This window comes from Perca flavescens, chromosome 17, assembly GCF_004354835.1.
Source record: "Perca flavescens isolate YP-PL-M2 chromosome 17, PFLA_1.0, whole genome shotgun sequence".
NCBI classification, from domain to species: domain Eukaryota; kingdom Metazoa; phylum Chordata; class Actinopteri; order Perciformes; family Percidae; genus Perca; species Perca flavescens.
In genome coordinates, this window is record NC_041347.1 from 25,065,665 (window position 1) to 25,089,798 (window position 24,134).

The 24,134-nt window shown below is 38.9% G+C and overlaps 1 protein-coding gene across 2 annotated transcripts in view; it reads left to right on the forward strand.

The window, feature by feature from the left end:
• The window catches only part of anapc1 (anaphase promoting complex subunit 1), a 64,184-nt gene that overhangs the window by 21,020 nt on the left and 19,030 nt on the right, over window positions 1-24,134 (forward strand). The window contains exons 21-43 of one of the 2 annotated variants that reach the window (XM_028603481.1): window positions 768-869; window positions 1,410-1,579; window positions 3,141-3,232; window positions 4,015-4,163; window positions 8,186-8,264; window positions 8,752-8,788; window positions 9,336-9,409; window positions 9,709-9,887; window positions 10,815-10,901; window positions 11,070-11,209; window positions 11,597-11,715; window positions 11,978-12,108; window positions 12,459-12,599; window positions 15,958-16,110; window positions 17,233-17,314; window positions 17,714-17,805; window positions 18,273-18,407; window positions 19,058-19,140; window positions 19,428-19,506; window positions 19,751-19,825; window positions 20,558-20,610; window positions 20,808-20,955; window positions 21,980-22,176. In XM_028603481.1, the coding sequence (XP_028459282.1) occupies window positions 768-869; window positions 1,410-1,579; window positions 3,141-3,232; window positions 4,015-4,163; window positions 8,186-8,264; window positions 8,752-8,788; window positions 9,336-9,409; window positions 9,709-9,887; window positions 10,815-10,901; window positions 11,070-11,209; window positions 11,597-11,715; window positions 11,978-12,108; window positions 12,459-12,599; window positions 15,958-16,110; window positions 17,233-17,314; window positions 17,714-17,805; window positions 18,273-18,407; window positions 19,058-19,140; window positions 19,428-19,506; window positions 19,751-19,825; window positions 20,558-20,610; window positions 20,808-20,955; window positions 21,980-22,176 (2,597 nt within the window). The remainder of the gene's footprint in view (window positions 1-767; window positions 870-1,409; window positions 1,580-3,140; window positions 3,233-4,014; window positions 4,164-8,185; window positions 8,265-8,751; window positions 8,789-9,335; window positions 9,410-9,708; window positions 9,888-10,814; window positions 10,902-11,069; window positions 11,210-11,596; window positions 11,716-11,977; window positions 12,109-12,458; window positions 12,600-15,957; window positions 16,111-17,232; window positions 17,315-17,713; window positions 17,806-18,272; window positions 18,408-19,057; window positions 19,141-19,427; window positions 19,507-19,750; window positions 19,826-20,557; window positions 20,611-20,807; window positions 20,956-21,979; window positions 22,177-24,134) is intronic. The other variant, XM_028603482.1, reaches the window with a different exon arrangement.

The following is a 24,134-nucleotide window of genomic DNA, read 5'->3' on the forward strand; positions in this document are numbered from 1 at the left end:
TTCTAGGTTTTGGAGAACATTAATGCCAGCAAGACGTTTTGTGTTTATAGCAGTACCCTAACGTAGGAAGAGAACCTGAAACATTTAATATAGCTGTACAAATAAAAATACACACTGAAACAAATGTGTGTCCTCTCCCTGTGGCGCCGCAAGCCAATCAGAAAAGTCATTTAACTTTCATGATTCCATGTGGGTGGGAAAATGAATAAAAAAAAAACACAGCCAACCACTTTTCACCCTACCAACAGTTTAGGACAAAGGGAAAGCCCAACACTAGATAAACCCAATTCACCTAGGGGACAGTTTGAATGTGTGTCTGAAAAACGTGTCACGCAATGGATAAAATAACCTGTAGTCTGTCCTAAGGCTTAAATGTGTGCACACACTCACATACGCATGCACACACACGCACACACACACACACACACACACACACACACACACACACACACACACTGTGTGTGCGTGCAGCCGTGTGTTTGACCTGAGTAACTGCATGAGCATGATTAAACTGAAGCATGCTGTTGACCCTGTCAGCCTGTGACCCTTCCAAGATGTGGTGATGGTTTTACAGCCACAGTTAATACACAAAATTGACAAAAAAGGACACTATAATAAGATTTATTGCAATGACTATTTAAACAACAATGCAGCATTCTAAATCTTCCAATTATTTTGCCCCTCACACATGCTGCCTTTTTATCCATCAAAGAATCTGTCTTTGAGCTCCTTATGCTGTGCTCTGTCTTTGTCTCCTCTCTCTGTAGGACTTGGACTACTTGTTGGGATCTCTTTACCACCGTCAGATGAATTCCCAACCTGTTTGCTACAACAATACTCTTGCCACTGAAACTGTGGGCCTGTCTTCTGTAAGTAACTCACTCTTTAACAATTCCAGGATCGCTAGGTCTTTATATTAAAAAAAAAAATTGTAACAATATGAACTTTTTTTAAAAATCTATTATTGTTAAGCTTTTTTGGCCTTTAATGGATTGAACAGCTGAAGATAGGAAAGTGGGTGAGAGAGGGGGATGACATGCAGCAAAGGACTGCCTTAGTACATGGGGCGCACGCTCAACCAGGTGAACTACCAGGGCGCCCCAACAATATGAACTTATATATAATTAACCGAGTTAAATACAAATCAATACAAAAGAACACATTTGGAACATGACTGGCGGTGCTGGTTAAGGGGTACTAGAACTCAGAACAGAGCTGAGCATGTCTTAGTTAAAATAGTATTACTTTTTGAATGTTGTCATGTTTTAACACATTCAATTTAGTACAAATTTGCTGCTTCATCATACAATAACAACAATCTCCCCTGTAAAATTGTATGTACACAGTTCTTTGCCTTGTTCCCTCACTATTTTAACTTGTTTTGCCTTTCTCTCCTTTCTTTGCCCTAGATGTCCTCTCCTTCCAGTCCATCTCTGAAGCTGGACAGTTCAGCTCCTCTCTTCCCTCACATTCCTGCTCTTTTCTACGTTCTCCATCTGCTCTATCAGGAGCTACAGCTGGATGAGCTGCAGAGAGCAAGAGCCTCATCACTGGTCTGTCTGTTGCAACAGCTTGCCAGGTAGAGTGTGTGTGTGTGTGTGTGTGTGTGTGTGTGTGTGTGTGTGTGTGTGTGTGTGTGTGTGTGTGTGTGTGTGTGTGTGTGTGTGTGTGTGTGTGTGTGTGTGTGTGTGTGTGTGTGTGTGTGTGTGTGTGTGTGTGTGTGTGAACTGAAAAAATTACATGTTTGTATTGTATATTTATGAATTGATATGAGGAGTAAAATGATGCTCACATAATTCATCCAACCACATTTAACCATCAAAAGAAAACATTTCATTGTTTTCAGGGAAAGTGTGTGCGCAATCAAGGCTCTTTAGCGATGTGTACTGAGAAATAAACTTTAAAAGGTTGTCAAGTGATCGTTGTGACTGCTGACATGACAATAACAGAATAGGTTGAGTGGGAGAGTAAAGCGCTCTTCTGAGTAATTGGCCTGTGTTGGTTAGTGTGTGGGCTGTTGTGAAGTATGGTACACATTGTTACACCCTTTATGCTTTATCAGGCCGACTGGTAAATCCTAACATGATGATCCTGATTGTTGTTTTTGTGATTGATTTATTGGTTTTAATCCTCTTCACACATCCTATATTACCATTTTATGATGAGGTATTTTTAAAATAAATCTCAATAAACATTGATTTAGGTCACATTTATGTTTCCACAAGGTGATAACTTAACACTGTACAAGTATAGTTTTTAGTTATATTAATGCAGATACTGTATGTTTAACATCAGATTTAAATATTTAAAATATAGTATTGAATATTATAATTTTATTTATTTTCATACAGTAACAAATACATTTTCTGTCACAATTTACGGTTTCTGTTTTTCTCTGGACTGGAAATGTTTACAATATCATTTGTTATCATGGAAATGGATTTACGTTCACTTCAATACAACTTTATTATTTATTTGTTATCCTTAGCTATTGTGTGCATCAACATCAAACGCAAAACTAAAAACAATCGAAGGCTGTAGCTTATAAAACATGCTTATATACTTGTGGAATTGGTGATAAATACATAAATAACTGACTGTAAATACCTAAAAAAAAAAGATATATAGGTTAATGAGGCTGTACAGAAACATGGGGAAAAAATAGGAATTGAGAAGGCTGAATGCAGAAGTGATAAAGGACTAAGATTAATGATTAGTTTTACAGGCATACCTTGTACTATGTACAGTTCTTACATACATTTTACCATCTATTTCCCAGTGTATAATGTAACACACACACACACATCTGAAAATGGTGTGGGAGGTCAGAGCTTGGTACTGGGATTAAAAACTATTGATTATCTGATGTAATCAGAACGGTAATGACTCACTGCTGTTAGAGCATGAGTTTAATTACTGCTCAAAACACAGAGACTCTTTGAGAATGTGGAGCCATTTTTAGATTTGACTCAAGGTACTGCAGCAATTTAGTGTCCAGTTGTGCAGAGATGGGCACTATTAAAGACCTGTTACAAGGCAGACTTAATACCCCAGTGATAAAAGATTTGTCAGGTACGATGTGTTCATGTTGCTTAAAAGAATATTAATATATATTATAACCGTTTTCTTTATGTTTGCAGAGACCTCCAGTTGGATGAGTATGTGGATCTTTACTGGAGAGACTACCCCTCATTAATTAGTGGCTTCACAGAGAGCTGCGTCCTAGACCAGGGTAAGACCCATTTCATAGCCTAATAATGGTATCAAGTCAGGAAACAGACAAGACCTGTTGTAGTCCAATAGAGAGGGCAGGAGGGCCTGCTGCTGATGAAGGTCGTCTAGCAGTCTCAAGTGTTCCTTTGTATGTCTGGGGTTTCTTGTAGTAGCATTCTTAAATAGTAAATATACACAGGGTTTGGACAGAATAACAAGAAAGGCACTAAACAGGAATATCTTGTTAAGTGCATATCAGTCACTAATCGTGAAATTTAACTGTAGGGCTAGGTACTGAATATTACTTTGTAGACACCGACCGTATTGCCTCTAAAGTATTGAGTATCGAAAAATGCCTGGTCATTCAATACCTAGGAGTAGGAATAGATCTCATCAGCGTCAGTGAGCCAATATGCATGCAGCATGCTTCTACCAAGGTCTAATAATGTTTGTGATCGGCTGTCTAACGTTACACGTCACAGAGGCAGGCAGGAAAAACTCTGACTGGGCTCACATAGTAGGAGTGGAAAAATAAATAAAGATCCTTGACGTAATGTTGTAATTTCTTTTTGTTTTATAAAAAAAAAAAAGGATTGTTTAGGAACCGGTATTGGTATCGGCACCGGTATCAAATATTTTTGAAGGATACCCAGCCCTAAATCACTGTTTATCTTGACACCTGTCACAAAAATGGTCATTAAGTTGAACACCTTTAATTGTCTCTGAACATCATGAGTGTTCCAAAGGTTGTATTTATTGCAAGGGCTATTGTCTTTTTGTACTAAAAATATTTTTCCTCAGCTCTGATTGGTCAGATGCAGCGTCCGTCCTTCCTGAGGGCAGAGCCTCCCTGTGTGCTCAGCTGGCTCAGTAGCTGTCTGAGAGGGGAGGAGAACCCACCTTTCCCCTGCCTGCCTGGCATCTCTCAGAGGACCAGGCTGCTGGTTCTGGTAAGCTTTATTTTGTAACCTTTAAATGTGTGATGTGGATCATCCGACCAAAACCAAGTCAATGTGGTGAATCCATGCAGAACACACACAGTGTTAACAGGTTGGCATGACATTCCAGGGGGAAATTGTGAAAACATTTAAGTTTCTAAAAATTGGGTTATTGTCTTCTAATTTTGTCTCTATAGTCACTGCTGCAGTGGGTAGAATGCAAAAAAAACGCTAGGATGTGAAGTAGTGTGGGACCTCTTCCTGCAGCTCTCCCTCTCCCCTCTCTGTCCCATGGGCAATCAATGGGCAAAATGATTTCAGATGTATTTCTCTAGCTAGTATGTAGTCTAATAGTTTAGTAGTATAATGTAAAGTATTAGTTTTAAAATCACCACAAGATACATGAATATACATTTATGTAATTGTTATTATGGTGTCATGCATACAACTATCCTCAGCTGGTATGGCTTAAAAGTCCAAAATAGAGAAGCAACTTAGGGCCCCTTTAACACCTACCTTGTTTTTTTCTGACTTTTGGACTTTATATGATGGGGGATGAGAGGATGGGAGAGCTGGTCTACAAACCAATCACTGTCAAGTATAGGGAGTCCCAGCTCCAGTAGGCGATGACAACAGGATGAACGTATGTCATGTAGAGGTTGACCGATAGTGGATTATACCAATAGTTAGGTTGGGCCGTATTTGCCGATAACCGATTAATCGACCGATAGTATTTAGAATTGATACTGGATAAAACAGTTGACAAAATACATACATTTTTTCAAAAAAAGTCCAGACGCTTTAGCCAATAATCAAAATAATAATAACATATTTATTGATATTACACCCACAGCAATGCTACACAAGCATGTGTGTTGTCTAAAACAGTTCTCCTACATATTTTGAGTCATCCAGTGCAAAAATAAACATAATGAACATTATAATTCATATAAAGGACAAACTATTTACATAGAATAAAAAAAAAACACGTTTTATTTCAATGAGTCACGGCTTTGTTCTAGCGCCGGCGCTCCCTCTCTTCAGTCTCTCTCTATGTCTCTCCACCATATAACGCTCTCTCTCTCCAGTCTCTCTCTATGTCTCTCCACCATATAACGCTCTCTCTCTCCAGTCTCTCTCTATGTCTCTCCACCATATAACGCTCTCTCTCTATCTCGCTCCACCATATGACGCTAGTACCGTGCTTTCGGGCAGTTGTTGATGCTCCTCCGCTGAGGATTTTAAAATGAATCCGCTGTCGATTCTACACATCTCAATTCTCCAGCGGCAGCCACTAGACGGATCGTGGACGATTTGGGTCGGACTTGCGTTCATTTTTGTCAGTGTTTAACCGCTTGAGGTTAGTTAGCCTACTGCTAATGTTTAGCGTCATCTCAGCCTCGAAAGCAAACAAACATACTGCTGTGCTGTTCTTTCTCTGCTAATGCAGCATCTATTCAACAAATGAATAACTTTATAATGATATAACAAACCTTTTTGCTGTCGATGCTTTAAACGCGCATCTGATGTCAGCCTTCTCCGCATAGCAGCAGCGCGCAGTAACACTTGTCGAAAATAAACAACACGAGGCATCAGTGATAGTTTTTATTTTGCCTCTAGAGGCCGCTATTGTAATGCATGATGCCAGCAGACCCTTCTCTGCTCTCGTGTACTGTGTAATGAATGACCATACTGTCTATGTGAATGACAGCATGCGCTTCTCAGCCGCTCCAGCAACGGACGCAACCAGGAAAAACTATCGGCATGGAATTTTGCCGATAACGATAGTTCCACCAATCAACTATCGGTGCCGATTAATCGGCAGTCGACCTCTGTCATGTATAGTTATGATATATGTCAGAATGTGAAAAGGCCCTTGAACAGCTTTCTCAAACAGATCTTCAGACCTTTATTTTCTACAACAAATATGCATCACTTACAGAAATCAGAGTAATTAGTAATAAATCCATCTTGCCTTGTTTTCCCAGCTTTTGAGACGAGACCAACTTAAAAAGCATATTTTTATTACACGTCACAGGGAGTGAGGAATTGCAGCTGTTGTTCAAAGGTTAAGTAACATTTTCAAATTGTGCAACTTGACTTTTAATAAGAGCAGATTTGTAAAAAATGACGGTATTAGAGGGCTGTAGTGATGTCTAACTGTGTTTTGCTCTTTGACAAGGTTCTGTCTGTGTTTTTTTTTTTTTTTTTTTTTTTTTTTTTGCCTTTTTAATTGGTAGGACAGCTGTAGACAGGAAAGGGGGAGAGAGGGAGGGGGCAACATGCAGCAAACGGCCATGGGTTGGAATCGAACCCAAGCCGCTGCGCTAAGGACTGAGCCTTTGTACATGGGGCACACACTCAACCAAGTGAGCTACCAGTGCAGTCTTTTTAAACTTAATTTTCCACCTGCTCCCATGCTTTCTGATAAGTGTGTGTGTTAGAGAAGGAGAGGGAGTAAGGGTGAAGAGTTCAGCTTTGATTCAGACAGAGTCAGATAATTAATTTGTGTAGCATGTCTGTGTTTCTTTTTCTGAACATTAAGAGCAATTACACCTGGATGTGTGAGCATGTGCGCGCATGTGTGTGTGTGTGTGTGTGGTGCTGATGGATTCAACCTTCACCTATCAAGAAAGGAAGGGCACTTGAAAAGAAGTCTCCTTTCCAGCTGCTATTGTTTCTCGAGAGGATGACGGAGGTGATGACGACTATGAGACAGACAGACCGAGACAGATCAGAGAAACATGTACACATATAGATACTGTAGAGACATATGTACGTATAGACAGTACAGATCAGAAAGTTAAAAGGTCCTTAAAAAACGTATACGTCATATTATCCTTACGGAGGGCATGAAAAGTTCTTAAAATTAAAAATGTCTAGAACGACACATTACAGTACATTTTCATGGGTTTGTAATTATTGTCTAGACTAATAATCAGATTTACTGGCCATTTAGTTTTACTTCATTCATTCTATTTAAATCACCGAACAATTCCGAGATGTAAACAGTGATTCAGAGATCTGGAACCAGCCTAATTCTAACACACATTTTGAAGTTTTTTTTTACAAAAGGCTAGCAATGACCTGATGAAAGTTGAAATGGGGGAGTGGACAAACAGAAAAATCTTACTTTTTAATATAGTAACCCTACAGTGAAAACAAAAATGGTGAAGCTCACACTGTTGGGTTGGTGTCACTGGTTGTTACCATGGAAACAAGGCTCTTATTTAAGAGTTAGCCCTGGGGATAGGGTGGCTTACTTTATACATTTAAAATAAGTCAGTCATTATTGATTTTGTGAAACTAATTAGACTGATCTAAGAGAAAAAGGAAGACTGGCCTAACACTACAGACCAGTCCAAAATATCTTTGTGAACTGACCCTTGTTCTGCCCATTCTATCATTTAACATCCACTATGTAAATGTTCATTAACATTTCAATTCTTGAATACGGCGTACCAGACAGAGTGGCAATGATAAAAAAGACAGGTTCTTTCTCAAGTCTTGTTTACTCACTACTGTGTGCATGTCAACATGTATTACATGTCAACATGTACTATAGGCTTTGGTTACTAGCTCTAGCTTTTGTTTTTACCCTTGTACGGTTTCTCCCAACACTATGCTGGTTCATATTGTGAAAAATGTAATGTCTGCCGGGATCTGCAGTAGGAAGAGTAATGCTATTATAGTGAACATTTTTAATGAGCTAGTCCTCTGGTTTACCTCCTAATATTTCTAAATGCCTCTTGAGTTGAATATTTTTTTCTTCTCAGGATCTTCAGTCATCAGGTCATCTAAGGTTACACAGAGGCCTCAACTGTAGTGATATTGAATTCTCAAATTCATTGTATTACTTTAAAAAAATTTAAACATTAACCACCGGAAATTATGATGTAGTTTCAAAAATCGTGTTGATGCAACTCTTGTACTGTGAAGTCAAGGTTTTTGTACAAATTATGCTAATTATTTTTTTGCTTTCTAGTATTTACCTTTGTCTCTCTTCTTTCTCTTTGTTTCTTCTCTTCTCTCAGAGTTATGCTCTCTACATTATTGGAGATGAAAATGCTACTTCAACAGATGTATCAAAGTACCTGGCCAAGCTCTCTCCAGGTGTGTGTGTGTGTGTGTGTGTGTGTGTGTGTGTGTGTGTGTGTGTGTGTGTGTGTGTGTGTGTGTGTGTGTGTGTGTGTGTGTGTGTGTGTGTGTGTGTGTGTGTGTGTGCGCTTAAAGATAATGTTACTTGTCTTTGATTGCATCCTGGGATGTTGTGTTTCCGACTGAAACCTTTGACTGTGATTGTGTATATGTGCATGTGAACATTTAGTATGTCTGCCACATAATGCAGTCCTCCACTCACCAGGAACAAAATGTCACCTTCATTTAACCTGGGATTTAAGTGCTCATTCTTTTTAGTGACACATTTTAGCAACCAATCAGTAAAGGTTTGGAAAGTATTTAATACAGTTGAGGGTTGCACAGTTTGCTTCAGGAAAATATGATGAGCATGATTTGACATCTCACAAATAGGAGAGCAAATTAATAAACCCATTGACTTCTTTCTCCTGCTATCTTCCTCTCTCATCCTCCACTTTCTTAGGCCAGAAGTCCTATGCCAGTGAACCGCACTACAGAAGGTAATTCAGCTCACAACAATGAGAAGAGCTTTATGATTTTAGGTTTTTTAGAGCAGCTAAAGTAATATATAATAATTTATATCACTGTATATGGGCCTTGAGTTTATTTGCGTCGTATATTCTACAAAATACACCATTTATAATAAAAAAAAAAGCTGAATGGTGTCCTGTGGATATTTCTTGCAAAAAAGCGTGTTTTCTTGCAAACCAAAACGCGTTTTGGATAGCCTTGAGGTCAACAAACACGTTGAATGTATTCATTTCCTATTCAAACATTTGTTAAGCCCTTTTTTACATTTTGAAACCTGTATTGTTTACACACTTGTTAGCTAGCAGTCTTCTCCTTCATGCCTTTTGTGGTGCATTACTGAGTTTCTTGGTGCATTACTGCCACCTGTAGATCAGTGGAACATTGTGACAATGTGGACAATTTTAACTACTGTTTCTTCTTATCATATTCCATGTTTATTACATGTTTTGCTTTTCATTTGATTTTGATAGTCAGCAATTCATTGTTGTAACTAAAATTCATGTGCATTTATTCTAGACAGAGCAGTGTGAATGTTAAGTTTTCCAGTGAGAGTCTGGCTGAGCAGCTGGTGGTCTGGCTCACATCAGAAGGTAAGACAAGCAGGTCTTTTTTTTTCAGATTTTATTTATACAGAGGAAAGGGTGCTGCAGCCATAACCTCTTTTTCAACTCACTATAAGTATTTAAAATTGTATTATAGTGATTTGATAATGTGGGTTCACATGTACTGATATGCACTATTAAACAACATGTGACCAAAAGGAGGTTAATATTTGCTTTTGGAGGAGTAGATTTTCTACACACATTTGTTTTTAAGTTTAAATTAGGACGCCACGCCACTTCTTATTTAAACCGATAATGCATCTGCCCACATCCTTTTGCTGGTTTAGGTTTCACCCTGAAGGACCTTGAGTCAGTTCCCTTTGGTGTGGCTCTGCCCATCAGAGAGGCCATCTACCGTTGCCGGGAGCAGCCATGTTCTGATTGGTCAGAGGAGGTCTGTCTGCTGATTGGGCGACAGGATCTGACTAAACAAGCCCACACGATGACCCTGGCCAAAGGCAAAGCTGTGAGTGTTAAATAAGTTAACACCCAAATTTGTGAGAACAGTGAATGCAAATTCCACCAATCCCTGCAATATTTGTGAGGGCTGCTGCTGTGGTTTTAAGGCGCTGACACACCAACCCGATTATCGGCCGTTGGACAGTCTGGCGAGGTCGGTGACTCGAGTCTGTTTGGTGTGTTCCGTGCTGTCGTCAGTCGGAGGAGCCGTTGGCTTTAATTTGGCCCGATTTTACATTTTGAATTGGCTAGTGGGCAGTCGGACTCAATGACCAATCTGATTGGTGGAGTGTTAGCCCTTGACTAGCAAATCAGTGCACTTATGTTAAAACACTTACCGGAAATGACGAGCGGGATGAGCGTGACGAACGCATCTCAAAATCTGACAAAAATCTTTCAAACTGACCTTTGTCGATCAAAAAAACAGACAGATTCAGCAACTGTATGGCCTATTTCTCACTTAAAATGTTTTCAGAAACACGTTTCGGTGAACTATTTTCGTAAAATACGAGATTGTATTCCGAACGAGCCGCCATTATGGTCTGCTTAGAAATTTGGGAGAAGCTAGACCCACGTGATGCGTTTGTCATTTCCGGTTTTCATTTTTGGGGCGACAATACAGATTAGCACCGCCTGCTGTTATGGAGACGTATTAAATCTCGCTCACGCGCAGAACGTACGCTCAAGTTGGTGTCACTTTGGTGTGTTCCGAGGCACTTTTTGGACCGACGGGAGCCGAATGATCAGTCCGACTGCCTTTTCTGCCGACAGTCGGCCGTCAGGTTAGTGTGTCATAGCCTTTAAAGGTTGCTACAGGAACAGTTAGTACCTGCAATACACAGAGGATTCCATGTTCAAAAATAAAAAGACGGACCAAACTGCCAATGTGGCTGTATGTGAATATGTAAGATGTGAATCATTTGTGTGTGTCCAGTCTGTTGGTACAGGTCTCTCGTTGGAGCCTCCTGCGACCACAGAAGCAGATGAGGAGGAAGATGGGATGTTGGACATTATTCAAGAGGTGACACACACAGTAAACATTATCTCTTATATTTTTGTTCTGTCTTCACTCTAAAGATAATCTTATCTAACCTTTATTAGATATCTAAAGAAGGCTTGTTGTTTATACCGAGGTGTTCGGTGTCACAAATACAGTGTGAGTGAACATTTGATATATTCTCCTCTCCAGGTCACAGGACTGATCTGGAGTCAGGATCTGAGGGTCCAGGAGGTCAGGAGGCTCCTGCAGAGCTCCCGGCCGGCCCGGGTCAGTGTTGTCCAGTTACCAGAGGTCTCTGATCACGAGTACATCGAGGAGAAAGAAAACAAGTGAGTGATATTGTGTCCGTGTGCGTGTGTGTCCGTGTGTCCGTGTGTGTGTCCTTCTTTCCTTATTGGCTGTGGTCTTGGAACATACTAGATGCTCATGAAAGCAACGCTTTTCTCATTCCTTGATATTTTTTGTCACTCTGTTGTACCGTTTCAGATCAGTCTTTCACTGACTTTTCTTTTTTCACTGTGTACATCTTTTGTTTGTCTCAAGCTCTGTCCTTTCCTTGTCTTTGTCTTGCCGTTTTACATAGAGAAATCATTGGGATGACTGCTGTAATCAACAGTGGCCTACTCCTCCTCAATTATATATATTTTTTCTGACTCAGTCTGAATTAGTTTTAATTCCCTGCTCTCTTTTTGTCCACATCTTTGTATCTCCCCCAGACTTCTGCAGTTGTGTCAGAGGACCATGGCTCTTCCAGTTGGCCGAGGCCTCTTCACCCTCTTCTCCTATCACCCTGTACCGACCGAACCTTTACCGGTCCCAAAACTCAACCTGACCGGTAATGTGATCATGTTGAACTACACACATTAATGTCATTAAATATATGTAATATAGTGAAATATGTTTTGGACAGGGAGACTGTGAATGAATCCTCTGTGCACCCTCAGGTTGTGTCAGGGAATTGGTAACTGAAAAGAAATATAGCAGAGTGCATTTTGCTGGTCATGAAGTAAAATGAGGTTTTAGTCTATTTAATGTCAGGAATTTTGTATTTGTGTATTTATTTGATTTTATTGTGTACTTGTGTTTTTCTATCCCAGGCCGCGCCCCTCCTAGGAACACGATGGTAGATCTGAACAGCGGGAACATTGATGTTCCTCCTAACATGACCAGCTGGCCCAGCTTCCATAATGGAGTAGCTGCTGGACTCAAAATAGCGCCTGCTTCACAGGTCAGTATGAAACCACAGCTCCATCAGGCCTTGTGTTCATGTTTCCATACCTGCAACTGATTACTCTGTATTAAATTAGCTGTTCTTACTCATAGTTGTCATAATAAACCCTCTTTGTTGATGCTGTAATATTCTTCTAATGTCACTATCAGGCTGAAATTTCCACTAATAATCAAGAAAAATGTATTGGTATGAAATGTATTTAGGGCATTTGCGGAAATACTGAGACCAACTTATAGAAACTCTGGTCCCAGTTGTTCACATTTGCATTGTAAATGTTCTCTCTCTTCAGTAGACAAACCTTGCTTATTCTTGTACAGATACATGTGACTTCCTTTTTGTTTTGTAAGGTGGACTCAGCATGGATAGCCTACAACAAGCCAAAGAGCCCCGAGCTGGCTAATGAGTATGCAGGCTTCCTCATGGCCCTGGGCCTCAACGGACACCTCACCAAGCTGGCCACGCTAAACATACATGACTACCTCACCAAGGTACATGCACACAAAGGCGTACATGTGCAGAAACTATGTCAGTATTTGTCTCACACCTTGAGTTTTTTTTTTTTTAAAACCCTACATATACATATTTCGGGTTTAATGGGTACTTTCTACTGTAATGCTCAGTTTACAGTAGACAACAGTTTACAGACTTAATTACTGTTTATTTCTGCAGTACAGAAAATACACACACAGTAAACACACCAAGTCACAAAGATTTGCAAGAGGCAAACAAATATGGACTTAAATACAGTTTATACAAAGCTACCAATCTACTGTAATTAACACACACACGCACGCGTGCACACACACGCACAAAGATTTGCAAGAAAGGCAAACAAATATGAACTTAAATACAGTTTATACAAAGCTACCTATCTACTGTAATTAACAGACACACACACACACACACACACACACACACACACACACACACACACACACACGTTTCTCTAGATGACTGTAACTGAGAGTAAACTCGCATCAGAGCCAGGCGACAGTCAAAGCGAAACTCTGCCCTTATGAGAACTTTGAAACAAGACGAGTCCTTCCCACTTTTAAGTGAGAAAAACAACAGGATGCTGCAAGCCTAATCTTATTTTTGCTTAATTTAAACGTAAGTGTTAAGCTATGGTTAAAGATGTATGGCAACCACTGCACCAAATCCACACAGAGAGTATCATCCATTGGTTCAAGATGGATTCATTTTCAGTTACCATATTGATTCAAGATGAAAATTGAAGCTGCAGTTCATGAAGATCAAAGAGCTTTACTTACTGTCATGTCTCTATCAAATACATTTAAGGATGTTTTTATACATTTTAAATACTTGAAATTTGGAGAAATTCCACTTCCTAAAATGGTTTAATTAAAATATTAACACCCCAAACTACAAAAACTATTTGGTTCCTAAATTCTCCGTGTTCCGTTCTCAAATGTTTTTTTCCCCATTGTCTAATAAGGCTCAGCTTGTTTTGTATAGTTGACCATGAAGGTTATTGTATGCATTTGATGTTAAAATCATTTTGTTGGTCAAAATGCCCTTTAGCAGAAGTTGCAAACGTGGCAAGATAACTCGGGGTAACACACACTGATTTATAGTCCACATAACAGAATGAAATACTGCAGAGCGGCACACTCACAGTAAAATGTGACAGACAGGTGTGTGTGTCTAACAGCCCTCAGTCTAAATGAAAGCCATGAATGTGGCTTACAGTGACGTCTTGTTTGTAGCTGGTGGTTTTCTGTTAGCATAATTTTTAGATTACAGCAAAATAGAAACTGATGTACTTTGGATCAGTTCATTAGAATTGTATACGGTTGTGGTTTTAGAGAGAAGTTGGAGGGGTGTGTGTCCCTCCTGTAGCATCCTCCAGCATCCCAGTGTGTTCGCCTAGATGCTGCAGCCCTTTGCAAAGACAAACTTAGCCAGTATAATTTAATTTAAATTCATTTAAAATAAATGTGTTTCTTTAGAATAAAGTCTCAGCTGGAAAAAAAAAGGGTAACCTTTAATTTGTATCTTTAAAATCTATCGACTGATTGAGGCATTCATTTATTGGCTGGATGTTTGATTGTTTAGTTGGCTCATTGACTAATGACCAATTGTAAGGTTAATCAATTAAAACGCTACTCAGTTTGTTAAATGGAGTGATTGATCTATCCTGACTATCCTTTTTTATTACATTACTAGTAACGTTAAAGTGATACCAATACAAATAGAGTACTTCATTTAAAATCATCCTTCTGCATTTTATGCATTTCTTTTTATTTTACGCCAACGTTTTGGTGGCATCTCGGGACGCTAAACTCCCAACATCAAATACACCGTGCTCAACCTTACCACACCACAAACTGTATGGGTTGTTGCTGCTGCGGTAGTGGGCCAATTTACACATTGCATTAAATCAAAGAACACTTGCTGTGATTGGCTACGAACAAAACCATACATAGTATAATAGATTTTTTTTTTTTTTTTTCTAGATCTACGTACAATAAAGAATTGAATGCAGCCAGGTATCGTTTGACTGGAGAAGTTTTGATACTACATGGTACTGCGTTATTAAAGGTATTGAGTACCGATTCCCAGCCCTAATTAGTACTAGTCATAAATATTCTCAGCAAACTAGCCACTGAATAGCAATTAGAAATAGTTCGTCCCAAAACAAAACCTTTGTTGATTTCTTTAATGTGCTCATATTATGCTCATTTTCAGGTTCATAATTGTATTAAGAGGTTGTATCAGGTTTAATTTTCAAAAAACACCATATTTTTTTTTGTACTACACATTGCTGCAGCTCCTCTTTTCACCCTGTGTGTTGAGCTCTCTGTTTTAGCTACAGAGTGAGGCATCTCACTTCTGTTCCAGCTTTGTTGGGAGTTGCACATATGCAGTACCTAGGTAAGGACTACTAGCCAGTCAGAAGCAGAGTATGAGGGCGTGCCACGCTAGCAGCTAGGTGAGCATTATAACGTGTTACAAAGTGACGCACGTTTGTCACTGAAGTAAAGGCTGGACTTCAATAGAGCCGTTTGGAGCAGTTTGTGAACAGTGTTTTCTGTTGGAGATGGTAAGTCCCTTTGGGGTGGACTCTGGGCTTTTTCACTTTGTAAACCTATAACATGCACAAAAAGATATATATATATATATATATATATATATATATATATATATATATATATATATATATATATATATATATATATATATATAAAAAAAAGATATATAACGCAATAGAGGAAAGGGAAAAAACCAAAAAGCATAATATGAGCACTTTAATGAACAGCATATCAGTCATTAACACCAGTGACGTTCAGTGGTTGGTGACTGGATCTTTTAATTTCAATATAGAGCAAAATCTCCAGTATTTACTTATTTAGTACTTAGTAAACACTTTATCTTTTCTCAAAATTGTAATTTATAAATGACCTATTTCAGACAGTTTGTATTATAAAATGTGGTATGCCTTTGTGTTTATTAAACATACACCCACGCACACGCACATGGTGGTGATCCACAGGGGTCTAATGGAAACTGTCAGTCATGCTGAGCTGGTGTTGAAGCCGGTTGGACTCACATTTAGAGCTGATTACATTAGAAGTAATTTGTTTTGTTGCGGCAGGTATTTAGTACACAGGAACGCGTATCACGCTGTGTCTGATGTAATTTGCTGTATACATTTTATTAAAAATAAAGATTTCAGTTTTTCAAATGTTCACTCACTGTCTTGTGTGTCAAAATTGTGCTTTGAACTATGAATAATCTTATAATTTAGCCAACTCTTTAACAACCCAAATCCTCTGACTTTTATGTTCTAAAATTGACCAACTTTCTGCTTCTGTCGTTCATCAGGGCCATGAGATGACCAGTATTGGGCTCCTTCTGGGCGTGTCTTCAGCCAAACTGGGCACCATGGACATGTCAATTACCCGCCTCCTTAGCATACACATCCCTGCCCTTCTCCCACCCACCTCCACTGAGCTGGACGTACCACACAATGTTCAGGTAAGAGTGAGTGTGAATACTTTAATGTCTACATAAGAATAGTGTTGGGTCCCGTTTGGATTTTTACGATTCCGATGCCGAACCGGTACTTTAGATTGCTATTCCTAAACCAATTCTTAAACCAATTCTTGAAAAACTGAAAAATTGTCAGTTTTTTTTAAATTGAAAATTATTAAATTTAACAATATATTAACATTTTAAAGTACTTAAATATATAATAAGTAAACCTAAGTCATCTAACACAGAACTACAATAATTTAACAATAAATTAGTTACACTATTAACAAGTAACAACAAAATAAATGTTGAGTTGGTATGCTAACTAAACCAGCTTCAAACTTTAGCAGTTCTTTTGCAGAAAAAGGACCATATTTGCCTTCTCTGGCAAGGTACGACACCTCTCCTGACTTATGGCATGTCAGGACAAAACTCTCTCAGATGGTGTCCAAGAGGCCTGTATAATAAGATTCATAAACAAGACTAGTGCAGATATGAGCGCAGAAATCATCTTACGACAGGCTTCACGTGTGATTCATGAAACGTTCGTATCACACCAGTCAGAGCGTAAGAATGGTCGTACATTGATAAATGCAGCGGCTGGAAACGATCGTAATTTAAATATCACACCCCAATATATTCTCGGTTTTGAGGCCTCGCCCCTACAATTTACGTCATGGCAAGACATAATCCGGCTAATCCTTTTCAGAGGTGGAGATTGAAACCCTGATATCTCAGGTTCATTTGCACCAACGTGTGTACTATTTGGCAGCCTGAAAACTGTTATTAAATTCTGTAGAAAGAATGCGGAATGGAAAGAGATCACTGATGCGGTCAACATTGTTGCCGTAGTAAATCGGAGTGCAGCTGAAGTTTATTTAATTTATACATCCTTGACATATGTATGCTATAGTCCTAATAGTAATATACAGGCTTATATTGCAATTTCAGTGTATCAGTGCACTGAGAAAACATTTATTGTGGACTGTGAAATTGCATTTACTGTAAGTGATTTATATATATGTATGTATGTATGTAAGTGAGTGAGTGTATGTATGACTAATTACGCGTCACAAATATTTACAAGAATGATAAGCATTCAATTTATCTCTGTCTGTTATGCAGGTTGCTGCTGTAATTGGCATTGGGCTGGTGTACCAGGGAACAGGACACAGACACAATGCTGAAGTCTTGCTATCTGAGATAGGTAGGTAGGTGTGGATGTGATGTGATGTGACACACTCACTTTTCAAGCAAACATGCCAAACTGGTTCCAACTTCTATATGAGGATTTTATGTTTTTGTTTCTCATATTATGATAGTAAACTGAATATATAAAGACAAGACAAGAAAAAAAAACCAATACAATTGAATACATCTCTTTTGGGCTGTGGGAAATATATTGCATAACAAGCATTTTAATAGTCCAATGGATTAATTAAGAAACCATTTGTCAGATTAATTTATAATGAAAATAATTGTTGATTGCAGCCCTAAACAATCAATAAAAGTTAACCAAAAAAAATTGTCTTTTTTGTGTTTCTTGCATTTTTCTGTAATAGACAGATGGTGTAAATCTGTTTTTGGGCTTCTCTGTGTCTTTCAGGCCGACCTCCTGGCCCAGAGATGGAGTACTGCACAGACAGAGAGTCCTATTCACTAGCTGCTGGACTAGCTCTGGGCATGGTCTGTCTGGGGGTAAGTCGCACGTAAAAACACTCTTCTAGTCCAATAAATATTTGCAAAAACATTTTAATGTTGTTACAACCTCCTCCAAGGGTTTGTCATATCGGATGGTTCCTCGTCAACTGCTAGCTCCCTTAAAAGTCAATTATCATACACTTAGTGATACTTTATGTACTTTTGTCTCTTTCTCCTTTCTTTAATGCTGTTCTGTAACGTTCTGCCGCTGTATACTGTTAACCTTCACTATCTCTTGCTTTTCTGTTTTCTTAAATTATTTTACTTTCTCTGTCTCTGTTCCATCTCTCTCGACTCGCCTCATTTCCAAACACTTGCACATTTATTCCCTCATCTCCATCACTCCCTCCACCTATTTCTTTGTCCTGTTTCCTTCACTTCCTCTTCCCACTCTGGTCTCATCATGTTCACTCTTCCCATCCTGTTTTATGTCCCCATCCTCCCTCCCCTCTCTCTCCTTGCAGCATGGCAGTAACCTGATTGGGATGACGGATCTAAATGTCCCTGAGCAGTTGTATCAGTACATGGTTGGGGGCCACCGCAGGGCTCAGGCTGGGGCAAACAGGGAGAGGCACAAGTCCCCCAGCTACCAAATCAAGGTAGGACAAATCATTTTGTATTAATATTAGAAAATAAATGTGTTATTTATTATTTCACCCTACTGTAATAACCCTGTAATAATGTAAAACAGTTTGATATATCTTTGTGAAGTTGCCAATCTGTTTCACCTTTCTTTGAGTCAAGGGAGTGATTCATAACAAATAGAAATTTCACAGTATAATAACTTTAGTATAATGTGTAAAAGCTTTATTATATTGAAACAAGCGATACACCGGCAGGGTTTTTCACAGATATATTGTGTTGTATATAGAGCTGGGCAATATATTGATATTATATCGATATCGTGATATGAGACTAGATTTTGGATATCGTAATATAGCACAAGTGTCTTTTCCTGGTTTTAAAGGCTGCATTACAGTAAAGTCAGTGATGTCATTTTCTGAACTTACCAGACTGCTGTAACTGTTCTATTATTTGCCTTTACCCACTTAGTCATTATATCCACATAACTGATGATTATTTATCAAAAATCTCATTGTGTAAATATTTTGGGAGAGCACCAATAGTCAACACTACAATATCATTGCGGTATCGATATCGAGGGATTTGGTCAAAAATATCGTGATATTTGATTGTCTCCATATTGCCCAGCCCTAGTTGTATAAATATTTTGATCTTGTCGTTCCAGGAGGGTGACACCATTAATGTAGACGTGACATGTCCAGGTGCCACGCTGGCCCTCGCCATGATCTATCTCAAGACCAACAACAGGTGAGAAAAGACAAACCACTGAACTAATTTCTTTCTATAGATGTAAAATATCCATGACATGTGAACATCAGAACATCCTAACCTGCCTTATGAAAAATCTCATCCCTCAATGAGTCCAGTTGTCACATTACGCCACAGAAGAACAGGCTTCTCCATCTTCTAGCTGCTATAAGTCAAGAAGTTCCTGTCTTTGTCAAGGCTCATCTGATGCCGTCTTTGTATTGGTTGAGAGGGTGTTAAAGGAATGTACTAACACCTCCTTGTCTCTTCCTGCTTCTGTCCACTAGGTCGATCGCTGATTGGCTAAAACCTCCAGACACATGGTTCCTGCTGGATTTCATCAAGCCAGAGTTTCTGCTGCTGAGGGTAAGTGTGTGTGTGTGTGTGTGTGTGTGTGTGTGTGTGTGTGTGTGTGTGTGTGTGTGTGTGTGTGTGTGTGTGTGTGTGTGTGTGTCTGTGTCTGTGTCTGTGTCTATGTGTGTCTGTGTCTGTCTGTCTATGTGTGTCTGTGTCTGTCTGTCTATCTGTGTCTGTGTCTGTCTGTCTATCTGTGTGTTTCCCATCTTTCCATAATCTGGTATACCTCCTTCTCGCCTCTCAACCCTCTCAGACTCTTGCTCGGTGTATCATCATGTGGGATGAAATCCTCCCTAATACTGAGTGGGTCAAGAGTAACATACCCCAGGTGAGAAAATGCACACAAAGACCATTATTGAGCTGACATATTGGAGCTGCGATGCTGCAGACCTGGAAATAAGTCACAGTGACATATAAAGAATATCACAGCTATGAGGGTTCATTTCTGTGAAGAGGGGCAGGTTTAACTGTTTCAGATATGTCCAGTTCATCAGAGCGTTTCCATTTGCTGTTATACACACTCCCTGTCTAGTAGTTCTTCCCTGATGCACAAAAGAAGAACTGTATAGTTTGCATGAACAGAAACAGCCACTCTGGATAAACAAGAAAAGAGCATCAGCTATTTCATGAGCAGAAAAGGATGTTTGACAGGTTATCTAAACAAAATGCAGTGTGGAAATATCTTACTATTACATGTGGCTTGACATATTTTGCCCATTTGCAAACATGGGAGTCTCTTAGAGAATTACAGTACGTGATATTGTAAGGTAATGCAATGCATAATCCATAATCTAGAAGTCATTACCGGCACTTAGAAAATAATTTCACTTTAGGTGATTGGGTGGGTTTTCCTGCAACACTCCCTGAGAGTTGTTGTCTTTTAATATACTGTGTCTTGTACTTTTAATATCTGTCCGGTATCTGACAGTTATTTTCAACAGCAATTCATTGTTTTTACTTTTGATTCAGTTGGAAGAATTGTATGCCCATTTAAATGTTAGAAATGTTCAAACAGCCAGATACTGTGCATAGAAAGTACCTACATTTGATTTGTTTTCAGATCATGAGGGGGACTTTTGACCCTTCAGAAGACATTAACATGGAGACAATGGCGTGAGTATTTAAGCCAAAAACTGGCATCTAACTTTTATCATATAAATTCTGGGTTAAACTTTGAATATTGTACTTTTTCAGGGGAATTTAGGGTAATCCATTCTTTTATGTGACAAACTTCTGTAGTTGTGGTAGTGATGTTCTCCTGAGTGTCCTACAACCAGGACTGATCTGATCATGTTATTTGTTTCTCTCAGCCAAGCTCAAGACTACATTACTGCCGGGGCATGTATGGCATTGGGCTTACGCTTTGCTGGCTCTGCCAACTCTGATGCCTTCGACTGCCTCTACGAGTTTGCCAGGAGCTTCATGAAGATCATGTCCTTTGCTGGTACAGCTGCGGTTGTAAGTGTTTGTATAAGTTTGTGTGTTTAAAGTTGATACAGTTGCACTTTGATTTGTTATAAGAAAGGCCATACAGGATTGTCACAGTCATGAAAAGTGCTGTGTTGCAGGGTGGGAAATTAACTTTTTTGCCCACCAGCCACAGTGGCTGGGGAATGCCCAATTTTACCAGCCACTTATATTTTTTTTTTTAAATTTATAAAAGAACGTGCACTAGCATATTTTGAATTGCTTCAGTACATAATTTTTTATTATAAATACATATTTTAGCTCCAAGGTTTTAAGGCAGTGCCAACAATGAATACATTGTGCTTAGAGGTAAAGAGATGGGAAAAGTTTCTTTTACCATCTTCAGTATAGATGATCTACAGCCACCATGGTTATGGCCTTCTCTTTTTCTGTACTCCGCCCTCAACAGCTCCTGCTGACTCCGCGGCGAGCCTCTTAACACCGGGGATATGTCGCCACATTTTTTTTAACCGATAATTTTCGTTTTGTCTGTGCCTCAGTTCAGCTACATGGTGTCACGGACTAGCGCTGAAAACTACTCGACAAACGTCTGGAGTTGACGGAAATATGCGTGGTCAAAGCCCCGGCTGTGAACGGTTTCATTTCCTATAAGTTCTTCACAATAAAAGTCCTCCGTTATTTTTGGTATTTTAATGTTTTTATTATGAAGCAGCAAAATCCGGAAATGTTGGGGATTCATTAGCAGTAACGTAACCCGACTCCATTGTGTATTATTGTTACTTAGCAACATCATTCTTTGACAAAAGCTGTCCAATACGTTACAAGGAATGTTTTACAATCCACTCGCCACTGTGGCTGTTATACAAGGCAAAGTCACCAGTCACCAGCCACCAGCCAACGGTGGGTACTTTTTCAAAGTGGCGGGTGCTAATTTCCCACCCTGCTGTGTTGCCTCATCCACTTATACTTATTATAATTTAGATAATTATCTCGTATATATTTCTCCTTTGCTCTCTCTTTCTGTGTCTGTCAACCTGTATCCTGGTTAAATTAGCAGACAGGTTATTACAACCTGCAGACCGGCCTGTCAATGATTTTGCTGGCGATGTCCATGGTGATGTCCGGCACTGGGAACCTGAAGGTCTTGCAGCTCTGTCGCTTCTTTCACAAGAGAACTGGCGGCGAGATGAACTACGGCTTCCACATGGCTCATCACATGGCACTGGGCCTGCTCTTCCTAGGAGGGGGCAGGTGAGACGCAAACACACGCACACACATGTACACACGTACAGGTACTACTGTATAGACCTTTTTCCACAGCAGCCATTTAAATGCTATATTTGGGGTCAAAAATGTGCAATTACATAAACAAGAAACTATAGGAAAAAAAAAATCAAAAATCGTATTGTGATTTTCTTTTTTTCTTTTTTTTTTTTTTTGGCCGAATTTTTTTTAAATTGGTTATTTTCCTTTGAATCAATATTTTATTAATTTAATTTTTTACCAATGATTGACCTAAATAATTTCTGTTTATACGGAACCGCTGACAGCGACTTTATCATATCCGTTTCCAGCAAAACAGACCGAAAACAGAAAATTCTGAAAATACATATATGTACTTGTGTACAAATGAATGACTGACTGACATGTGATGTGCATTCTTCTTAGAAAATAATAGTTTTTAGATATGTCTTATGATATATTGTCTCTAGAAGTGTATTATTCAGCTTGTTGTGGTTAAAGACGGAAAAGAAAATCGCAATACTCAATACTAGCGAATCACAATAATTCTAGAATCGCAGTAAATGAATATTGCAATACAAATTGAATCGCCAACCATGTATCGTGAAAGAAACAAATCGGGACAAAATCATATCATCCCAGCCCTCAACATTTATTTCACAGATTCTCCACAGATCTATTAATCTGTGCAATTATTTCTCCACCTTTTGAAATATAATTTCAGGGCAAGAAAAACTGTTACTGTCAGCTAGCTTTTAAGCTTTTCATTTGGCTACACACTGGTCCCTCCCCAAGTTTGTGTCTGGCACTATTGTTTAAAATAAATAGAAATTGAATTTTAGGACACACCTTCCCATTTACACCCTCCATTCCATCAGACACATTGAGTAGATCTACTGTATTCATTAAAATAATATATTTTCTCAACTGAACCTTGCTGCTCTAGTGAGTATTTATGGAAGCAGTTTGGTGTTTGTGGGATTGAGTCAAAATAAGCTACAGCATCAATGTTCATGGTAATGAAGGAGAAGTGTCACCCAGGCAACAGTTTGGCTCATTGATCTGTTTGTAATTGTTTGTAGACAACAATAAAGGTCTACGACAGAGGAATAAGATATCTCAGACTATGGCTACACAGGCAGTATTTGATTGTAGGATCCATTTGCTGTTGGTTTTGCTGTTTTTCATGGGATTTGTTGATAATAAGGAAAATACCAAGGCAACTGTGAACCTAGTATCAGTAGTATCCGTTTCAAATTAAAAATATATTTTCATTTCACCTGACTTGACTCAAATTGCACACAGACACAGGTGCAACCACAAACACGTACTATGGGTCTGTTTTGAGTGCTGTCTTGGTTATGATATTTACACACACACACACACACACACACACACACTAGGGCTGGGCGATATATCGATAGCATACGAACTATGCTAGATATCGTCTTAGATTTTGGATATCGTAATATCTGGATATGACATAAGTGTCTTTTCCTGGTTTTAAAGGCTGCATTACAGTAAAGTTATGTCATTTTCTGAACTTATCAGACTGTTGTATTGTACTGTTCTATTATTTGCCTTTACCCACTTAGTCATTATATCCACATTACTGATGATTATTTATCAAAAATCTAAGTGTGAAGATATTTTGTTAAAGCACCAACTGTCAACCCTAGAATATCGCCGCAATATCGATATCGAGGTATTTGGTCAAGAATATCGTGAATGATCGCCCAGCCCTACCAATGACATATATACAATATTTGCTGATGTGTTAAAGTCAAGTAGGGCTGGGTGATATATTGATATAAAAAATATATCGATATATTTTTAAATGAGATATGGAATTAGACCATATCGCATATATCAATATAGTTCAAATTTGATCCTTGCTCCAAGCAAGCTGCTGACTCCTTTTGGATTGCCCTCTTTTATTTTATAGGCTTTTTATTAATTTAAATGTG